At 37.8% G+C, this 10,723-nt stretch overlaps 1 protein-coding gene across 1 annotated transcript; it reads left to right on the top strand.

Moving 5' to 3' along the window:
- The first annotated feature begins 2,626 nt into the window (after positions 1-2,626).
- LOC114253083 (uncharacterized) lies at positions 2,627-10,053 on the top strand. Its single transcript, XM_028187844.2, has 7 exons — positions 2,627-3,490; positions 3,559-4,097; positions 4,193-4,996; positions 5,136-6,508; positions 8,299-8,496; positions 9,307-9,390; positions 9,600-10,053. The coding sequence occupies exons 1-7, from the start codon at positions 2,682-2,684 to the stop codon at positions 9,744-9,746; spliced, it is 3,954 nt and encodes a 1,317-aa protein (XP_028043645.2). The 5' UTR covers positions 2,627-2,681; the 3' UTR covers positions 9,747-10,053.
- The last annotated feature ends 670 nt before the right edge of the window (positions 10,054-10,723 follow it).

Genomic DNA, 10,723 nt, shown 5'->3' with positions numbered 1-10,723 from the left:
TCCTTTGTATGAGAGTTGCACCCCCCTGATACGGCTCACTGAATTTCGCTCCCCTTTTTTTGGATTTGTTCGTCTTTTATTTATTTATACTTAATTAAACAAATGATCACCCTTAAGTTGGCCCCCATTACTAGATATCTTTATTTTTATCGCTCAGATTAATTAATTTTGATCAATTATCGTTTGCTCGACGACTATTGGTGATTGTCCGATCATAAAAACAAGCAAACCATCACCTCACGCCAACATTGCGCATGGGACTGTGGTGGGCAAGGTAGAAGGGAAAAGACCCGCCGGCCGGCCACCAAACCGTTGGTCAGATCAGATAACTCACTGGACTCTCTATTGCGACCGCCCTGAGAGAAGCCGAAAACCGAAGGAAATGGAAGCTGATGGTACAAAGAGCCACGAAGGGCTTTCAGGGACACGACCTTCAGCAATGAAGTATGCGACTAAGAAGAAGTGCATTTGTTCTTGGACCGGAACCATGACGAAGCGATAAAAACAACAAGCTGTTGTAACCTGTGCTATGACTGCTCTTTTTTTTCCCTACCGATGCTGATAGCCTTGAGAGGCTATTTCAGCTTCACCCTAACGTGTAGGTGAGCTCACGGGGCTCAAATCGGAGTGTTGCGAACACAAAACGCGACCCATTGAGTAGATACGGCGAGAAACTCAGTGGGCTGTGTCTGTGGGTCGACTGCTCCTAGTGTTAGAACTAGTACACTTTTGAAAGAGGAACTGGTCCGGCACACGTAGGTCACAGCCAGTGAGTCACCCCGCATCGTATTGTATTCGCATATCATCGCGTCGGATCGCTACGTAAGTAGTACGATTGAAGTGGTGGTGGCCTAAGGGATAAGACGTCCGGTGCATTCGTGTTGAGCGATGCACCGGTGTTCGAATCTCAGGCGGGTACCAATTTTTCTAATGAATTACGTACTCAACAAATGCTCACGACTGACTTCCACGGTGAAGGAATAACATCGTGTAATAAAAATCAAACCCGAATAATTATAATTTGCGTAATTACTGGTGGTAGGACCTCTTATGAGTCCGCACGGGTAGGTACCACCACCCTGCCTATTTCTGCCGTGAAGCAGTAATGCGATCTGGTTTGAAGGGTGGGGCAGCCGTTGTAACTATACTGAGATCTTATAACTCAAGGTGGGTGGCCCATTTACATTGTAGATGTCTATGGGCTACTTTTTTTTTTTTCCCTACCTAATCTGATAGCCTTGAGAGGCTATTCTCAAACCTACCTTTGCTAACACGAACCCTAGCAAGAGCCGTGCTTCGCAGAATCTACCACCGGATCGGAAACGCGACCCACTGAGAAGATCCGGCGAGAAACTCAGTGGGCTGAGTCTAAGAGTTAATTTGCTCGTCGAGCCCTTCGTCGCAAGCGACGGGTTCGTCGAGAACGGTGACCGGTGCTTGAAGTACCTAGAAGCACCGTTAGTGGATCGGGAGGATCCGAGATGACGTGTTTTGGGCGACGTCGACTGCTTTCCATTCTGTCCGCAGGATCGGGAATGTAGTTATCGGCGGCCACGGTGAGAGGGTTCTCGTGTCGTGTCGCTTTATCGAAGTGGCGCATCGACGCCGACTGAAGATACTTACTGATGGACTCTAAGTCCAGGTCGTCATGGAGGTCGACGTTCCTGACGAACCACGGGGCTCCGACGGCTATCCTGCAAAAACGGGATTGAATAATTTGGAAGGATTTTAAGAGAGTGCGGGCCGCGTGAGCGAACACTACACTTGCATAGGTCATGACGGGGCGTATGCAAGTTTTGAAGAGTGTCACCTTATTTCTAAGGGACATTTTACTTCGCCTGCATATCATCGGGTAGAGACGTCCTAGAATGAAGGCGGCACGGTCGCGTACCGTCTTAATATGAGGCCGGAATGTCATCCTACTATCGAGGGTGACGCCTAAATATTTGACCTTCGGGGCCCACGGTATGGGCTGGTCGAACATCGTGATTGGGCGAATGGCGGAGGCGGAGGTGGAGGTGTCGACGCGCCTAGTCGGCCGGGGGATGCTCAACGTGGTGTTCGGAGGGCGACCCCTTTTGAAGAGCACCGCTGTGCTTTTCGTGGGGTTGATGTCGATATGGGCTCCAGAAATCAGTTAACACCAGGTGGGCTGTAAGCTCGTCCACCCATCAAAGCAATAAAAAAAAACGTAAGCGCGATCGCTCTTTTAATTAGTTAATTGCTTACGTAGTACGCTACGTAACTCGAGGGTGGCAGAATGCCTATCAAATGCATATATGAAACTAAATTAAGAATTCAATATTAAATAAGGTTATGCATTAGAACTTCATGAAATATAAAGAAGGCGAAAATAAACCTAAAACTAATAGGTGATGACAATTTGATTTTTTACACTTTTAGGAAAGTCATAATGGCAATAGAACGATGTTTTAATTTATAAATTTTGATATTTTTTTTAACGTTTTTAATATTTTTTATAACACATACTGTGTTTTCATGAAGTTATAATTTATTTAGAATTTACGGGCAAAATTACTGTTCAAAATCAGAAGGTATTTTTTTTTATTTTCCTTCTATAGCTATATCTATATGAGCTTTCAATTATTTTAATGTTGTATTCAAAATGAATAGTGAATTTAGTTGCAGATCGAAAAATACTTAAACCCAATATAAGGGAAATGGCTATAAAAACGTCGTTGGCTGTTAAAGATGACCCATTAGTTTCTCTATGTTCGTTGGATAGTTCTAAAGCGGGAAATTCTAATCGGTTAGTGAAAATAGACTTCGCGACCACAAATCGTAAAAGTAAACATTGGAAATCGAAGAAACATTCCGATTCTTATAAATCGCCGTATCTATACGAAGATAATTATCAGTTGTACTCCAGAACCACCGAAAAAGACGTGGTTCACATTAACGAATATTCCAAAGTCCCATCATCGTTTTCACTGGCTGGTAAAGTTTACAAGGCTAACTCGGACGAATTGAAGCCGGTCAAATTGAGTCAAAAAAAGAAAAAATCTGTTTTAACTCTACCGAATCAGAAAGTGCCGGTACCACGGAACTGTACTGTCAGCGATATGAACGATTCAGAATATTGTAACCAAGACAGCAATCGTAAAACAAAAACTAAGAAACGCAGCTGCCCCTCGAACGTCATGTGCCGTCAGAGAAAAACTGAATACAATGGTTATAATTGTTATTTAAATATGGACAGCAGTTCTACGACCTTAACCAAAAAATGCTCCAAAGGTAAAAAAACTAATGCAATGAAGAAAAAGAAATACAATCGCGAACAACAATCAAACGACCACAACAATCACCAATTTAACACGCACGACATGTGGTCGGTCCTGAAAAGCATGAACAAGTTCCAATTTAAACCGTCACCGCCAGCATCGGAGGATAGTAATTCAATATTTTTTCCAAAGAATATTAGTACTCGGAGAGGTTTTAAAAACATTCCGAAAAGTCGAAAAAGCACAAGGTATTTAATTTGAATTTCACGATCGCCTTTTACGTTAATTTTGTTTTAATTGACATATAAAATTTCAGTTATGCCGAAACGTGTCGAACTGAAGAGTTTGCCTACATTTCCAGTATCGAAGTAGATAGTAGGTGCCCGAGAAGTTTTTCGCATTCGTCGAGTTTCGATCGCATAACGGTTATCAATAATGAAGAGGATATTGAAAATATTTTTACCGCAATACAAGAAAAACATGAAACACCCACCACCCACCCAGCTTCAACAAATGAGAATATCAATAAACGCAGCCACGTAGATGGAAGACGTCAAAAGAAAAGGAAGCAAAAAATGAATGACTTACACTCCTTTAATAATGATAATAAATCAATTATAAACGTAATCGTTTGCAGTAAATCTACATCTGAAGAATCGGAACCGGTTATCGGAAAAGGAACCGAGAAAATTACGAAAAATTATGGACAATTAAAACAGCTTACTGAAATCGAAAGTAAACCTATGAAACAACAAATTCGTAGCAAAATCAGTTCGGTCAAAAACATGAACCAGTCTCATAAATCGTTAATAGAACAACATATTAATTCAAATACCATTGAAAATTCTCGTAAAGGTAATGAGTTCATATTAATTTATCAACATTGCAAATTTTGACTTAATCCCTTGATATTTTTAATCATAGTGTATTTTTATTAAAATTTCTTGCAGTCGATAAAAACCAAGCAAAAGATTACAACAAATTTAATAAAGTAAACATTTTATCTAAAACTCCTGTGAAACAGCTCGAAATCTCTGATACTACAGAAGAAAAGAATGACCGAAGTTCTAAAATCATGATAGAGAAATCTACCTTGACTGATGTTAAAGATATCGCAAATATTAAATATTCACTGGTTATTATTGGCGTGTACCAATTTACCTCCACTTATTGTGTGAGTAATGGTGATCCCCCAAAAGTAACATGGATTAATAATGATAATTACATCGATGAAGAAAAAATGCAGCAATTGATTGTGAAAATGGATTCAGTTGCCATGAAAAATGGACGGACTATGGACAAACAAAAACCGACACAGAAGAAAAAGTCTGCAAATAATACAAACGAATATAAGCACCTTAAAAATAGTAAGCCTAAAGAAACTATGAAACATAACCCTATTCGTCAATTTAGGGACTCAATTTTGCAATTCTTACACAAAAAGTCTTCGGTACAATCTTGTAGGGATGATAATAAAACATCTTGTAATGGCACCACTTGTACAACTAAATCAAATGTCAACAACATAAATGTTGCAAAGCTTGAAAGTAATGAACAATCTCATACAAAAGATATATCTGTAAAAGAGCAATCTTCAAATGTACGTAATATTGTACTAAGGCCATCGTTGGCATGTAATCCACGGACTAAAGGAAAATGGGCAAATGATTTTGTTGAAAACGTTATCAAGAAAATTAAAAACGGCATATATTATACGCGAGACTTAAAAGATGTTAATGTGAAAAATTTTGACGGTAAGTTCATTCGACATTTTTTAATCGCGCGGTGAAAATATGTTAAAGATCTTTTAAGAAACCTAAGCCTAAACTATTCAATTTGTCATAATTCAAAACGTATCAAAACTGCAAAGTTTGACCTTTTTTCTGTCCACAGTTTCAACAAAAGAACCGACAAAAGTTGAAGCTTCGGTTAATAATACAAAGTTAGATATAAATATACAAGAGGAAAACAATAATGAAATACCTGTTGTAACTCTTTCAAAAAAAATCGCATCTATCAAAACAATACCAGGGTTCGATGATGACCTTCCTGACATAGAAGTATTAACCATTAACACAAATAAGATCGAAATAAAGCATTTCTTGACAAATATAACTTTGCAATTTGACGTTTTAAGTGCCGATAATTTAATAGAAAAAAGAAAGGAACCAAAAAATTTACTAGAGAATATAAACGGCAATGCTAATCTGTTTAAATGTAAAACTGCAATTTTAAATCCGGTTTTACCTGAAGAGCTTTGCACTGTTTTACCTAAAATGATACACGGATTGCTTGCAACTATAAAGCCGAAAACTTCAGTTTTACTTCCACTGAAAAAACTAAAGAAATCTCAACCGAAATTTATTGGTGCAGAATTAATGCGATCATTTGTTAGTTTACCAGAAAAAACAAATGCTCTCGTGAATGGCGCATTTGGCAATAGTGTGAACATACTGAACAAGCGATTTCCATTCGCAAATTTTCGTCTTTTTAATGAACTAACCGATTCTAATGTGGTCTCAAAAGACATATTACCAATATTAAGAAACCCTTTTTGGCGACCGGTTGAAATAAACACGGTACACGTAAGAAGAATGAAACATTTTAGCAACCGTGAAATAATGTATACGAAACCGTCGTTACCAACAAGCTATGTAAAAGAAAGAGAGAAATGCAGAGATTTAGTACCATATGATCCAAAAAGTATGTGGCTGCAATCGCAAACTAGAACTGTTTTCGTTGATTGGAATGATTTTTTTCGTATACTTGGATATTTATGGACATTTTATAAAAAAATCGTGAACGCAATAAGTGAAATTCATTCAAATAGCAACAACGAACCAACCAACAACTTCAAATATAACGTTGTATCCACAAATATACATCTATGTAATTATCAAATGTTGAACAATAACTTTTTTATAATAACAAATCCATTGAATAAAGCTCATAATGCGTTTAATGCGGATTCCTGTAAGCAAATTAATAATTTAAACGGTGTTAAATGTATTGAATACTATGGTATTAATGGCAAAGAATATTGTTCTGACAATAGTCACAGTCAGCACCAGCAAAAATTAAAAAAATCCAGAATAAAACAAAAACTAAAAAGCAAATCGATTTCTGATATAGACTGTGAAAATCGTAGTAAGCCCTTAAACAAAATAATTAACATCGAAGATTTTTTTGAACTTTTGGGCTCAAAATCCCTTTCGAGTGTTTTTAGTGAACACGTTACTAAAAATATTTTGCAGTGTCTCATAGAGGTATGATCCTTTAATTTTATATTTTGTTACAAAGTATGTAGCAAAACTTTTCATTTATTTATTGTCTTCAGCGTATCGTTTTAATAGATACCTATTCTTTTATTTACATTTTTTTAAATACCGAATGTTGCTTTGTATGCCCTGGGTGCGTGAGTAAAAATGTGTAGGTAAACTCAATAGGTACCTACCTCACCAATAGCTAAGATATCAAGCTGTGCTTTTTTAAATTATTTAGATCGTTTTGTTTATTTTCTCATTATATTTTATGAGTTAATGGTGGAAATAACGGCAATAATTAGGGAACACCTATAACAGTGAAAAGGTTTTGATTAGCTACTCTGTGGTTTGAAACTCTAGGAACCGAAAAGATAATGCAAAAAAGAAATACGCGTGTAAATCTATAGGGTTAAGCCTCCGAGAGAATGAAATTTTATATTGTTTTATGCTAACTAAAATCTACAGCAGGATAATAAAACATATATAGTACATCTTATTTTCTTGACTTTCAAAAGTCGCTGCATTTACAGTCGACGTCGCCTAAAACACGTCATTTCGGATCCTCCCGATCTACTAACGGTACTTTTAGGTACCCCAAGCACCGGTCATCGTTCTCGTCGAACCCGTCGCTCACGACGAAGGGTTCGGCGAGTAAACACAGACACAGCCGGATCTTCTCAGTGGATCACGTTTTCGATCCGGCAGTAGATTCTGCGAAGCACTGCTCTTGCTAGGGCCAGTGTTGGTAGTTTGAGCCCCGAGAGCTCACCAACTAGTTAAGGTGACGCTGTTAAGGTCTCTCTAGACCATCAGCTTAGGTAGAAAAAACAAAAAAGTGGCATTTACGCTGATTTATGGAATTTCGTTGTCCACAATCACTAAAACAGTACCAATAGTATTTGTACCTACATAAATTTTTGAAATGAGAATAATAACGTAATTAGTAAATGAAATAGGCGTTTCTACTGTCTAAAACGAATTTTGCCTATACAGTCAAACCTGGGTAAGTGAGAAAACTCTATAAGTGAGAGTAATAGCCAGGACCCGTCATTTTAAGCTCCCAAAACCTCTATTAGAGAGAAACAGAAACCTCTGTAAGAGAGAGTCGTTTTTCCCTCTTGGACCTCCGTAACTGAGACTGCTACTTATCTATACCTCTATAAGCGACAGTCGAGCTTTATTTATTTATATTATTTAGGATGAACAAATGAAAAAACAAATTACAAATTTAACATCTGCTATTTTATGACTCATTTTTAACTTTTGTGGAACTTCCTACCATTGTTTTTGAATTGTTTTCTCGTCAATATTGAACCTATTTTATTTCGTGGAACTAAATAACGTTGTTATTTTATCGCATTCTTTTCGAATGGACACGTGTGCCTGTGTACCGTCCTGTTTGTCGGACTTACTCAGTTTATCGTTAATCAATTGCGAAGAAAAGTTGTGTTCTGCATCATGTCAAAACGGAAAATTAAAGTACTGTCATTAAGTGATAAACTTAAATAGTGAATGCGTTTGAATCCGGAAAATCGCGAAATGAAATTCAGAGGGAGCATTAGCGAGAAACTCGGGTTAGTGAGAAACCTCTATAAGCGAAAGTGAGATTGTGCTCCCTTGAACTCTCTCTTATCCAGGTTTGACTGTAAATGATATACCTAAAAGTATAAGAATCTAGCTTAAAAATTAATATGTACTCCAAGTAAACGCAATAAACTGTTTGCGCAAAAACGGTTTCTTTCTAATAATAGTAGAAATGATGAGCATAGTCAAAGGAAATTATCATATTGCAGATGGAGGATTGGACAGCAGAGATAAATTCGAAACAAGCTCTGCTGATCGTTCTTTTGGTAAACAAAAAAGAAACCCCTAATCTTATGCGGTTTAAAAATATAGTTCTTCAAGGAATTGCAGTGAAAAGAATAGCCCTTGCTTGCGAACTTGACATGGAGATTGAGGTTATAGAAAGAGAAAACATTGAATTTTCACAGGTTAGCATTTAGACACGCAGGTATATAAATTTATTTTGCGAGCGCGCCACGAGCTGACCAAATTTTTCTGGCTTCTTGTTTCAAGGGCGGATCCAGCTTTGGCGCCAGGAGGGGGTCACATAGTCAAATTAAGATGCGTTCGTTCCCAAACGTTTGCCATTATACAAAGTTATTATATTATATTCAATTTATTAAATATTGAAGGCATGTAGTTACATAAAATCTGTATGGTGACAAAATATATAAATAAAATCATTATATTCAATTAGTGATCCACCTAAGTCCTGGACCCAGCTCAGGGGGTGGTCATGACCCCCATGACCCTCCCCCTGGATCCGCCATTGTCTTGTTTGTTAGTCCGTAACAAGCCCTTCTTGATGACAGACATACTTACATTACAATCCAGTGGCGTAGCGAAGTAATGTTAACTCGCGCCCGGGGCACAATACTTTTGAGCGTCCTAGATTTATTATAGGCAGAGTGGTGCTACCTACCCGTGCAACTCACTAGAGGTCCTACCACCAGTAATGCGAAGTATGTGTATGTTTTGCATACACGTTATCAGTGGTGCAGATAAGAAATGGATGGTATTGATGGTGAATGAAATTCATAAAATAAATCCTTCGGTAATTTTTATGTAATAAAATAAAGTATCTACGGTATATGCGGTAATAAATGTACTTACCATTAATTTTTTCAACACCAAAGCGATTCAAATCGCTGCCAAAAGCTAGTTATTAAATAAAATACTAACTCGTCAGTAGATTGCTTTCAGTTGTCGCTTAATAAATTTATTTTTAATTATTTTAGTATGAAGGTATTTCTTACATACCGGCATCAATTCAAAATCGCGACAGACTTTTCGAAGAACTACACTGGATCGCGAAGACGACTGTAAGATTTTTGTTTTCTTTTTTTCAAATTAGACGGTAGACATGATAGACGAACCTGCTACTTGATCAAAATTAGTTAATCATGCATGGTACCACGGCCAAGTCTGTACCAACACCGATGTATTATTCTTCATCTTAAAATGCTGATTACTTTGGTTATATTACCCTATGTATCAATGGAAAATTAAAATTTATTTTTCTATTTTGTAGGCGGCAGATTACCAGAGACCTTTTGATGCTAGCGCAGAGAAACTGTTGAGGTCTTTACTGGAAAAGAGAAAAAAACTGAATCCGTCGTACTTGCGGGTGATGGCGCGATACGTAGGCTTAGGCTTATTAAAGTTGCCTAATCTCTAGCTGTTATTTGTGTATGTGTAAAATGTAAATTAATGTTTTTGTTTTGTAGGCACTTATTTATTATAAACTGTTTTATACATAGTTAAGTCTTGTTTTCTTATTGATACACAATAATGAATTATTAAGACGTACTAGACGGGGTATTCACGTTTTTTTTTTTGCTACTTAAGCCTTGAGAGGCTATTTCAGCGTAACCTTAACTAGTAGGTGAGCTCACGGGGCTCAAGCCTGACGACGTTGCTAACACGAACTCTAGCAAGAGCCGTGCTTCGCAGAATCTACCACCGGATCGGAAACGCGACCCGCTGAGAAGATCCGACGAGAAACAGTGGGCTGTGTCTGTGGGTTAATTTACTCGTCGAGCCCTTCGTCGCAAGCGACGGGTTCGGTGAGGACAGTGACCGGTGCTTGAGGTACCTAAAAGCACCGTTAATGGATCGGGAGGATCTGAAATGACGTGTTTTGGGCGACATCGACTGCTTTCGATTCTGTCCGCAGGATCGGGAATGTAGGTATTCACGTCGAAGCCGGTATCTCCCCTAATACCAGGTATATCATGACCTCGTTCCCATATCTATATTATTAACAAAAATGTACGTCATAGATTAAGTATTTTTCCCCTCCATGCCAGAAATGCGTGATTGCAGGAGGAAAAAGAAATTTTCAGAGCAAATTGTAGCGAGCACGTCATTTTATTCAATGCGGAATACTTACCTGTGGTCGGCTATGGTATACATAATTAAATCAGATCTAGTTATAAAAGAGAATGTATATAAATGTATGTATATATATTCAGATAAGCTCGAGGAATGTTAGCCTCATTGATATGAAAATTTGCAGCATATAAAAGGCGACATGACCGTTCCGACGATCAGTTGTTTACATTAGTGCCGGGTGGTTGGCACTGATAGCAGTGATTATCTTCTGAACAGTTTGTCGAATTTGAATCTATTTTATTACATATTGTATAAGTGTGT

Source organism: Bombyx mandarina, chromosome 21, assembly GCF_030267445.1.
Source record: "Bombyx mandarina strain Sakado chromosome 21, ASM3026744v2".
Classification (NCBI taxonomy): Eukaryota; Metazoa; Arthropoda; class Insecta; order Lepidoptera; family Bombycidae; genus Bombyx; species Bombyx mandarina.
The sequence above is the reverse complement of the archived record's forward strand: the minus strand, read 5'-3'. Positions and strand labels throughout refer to the sequence as shown.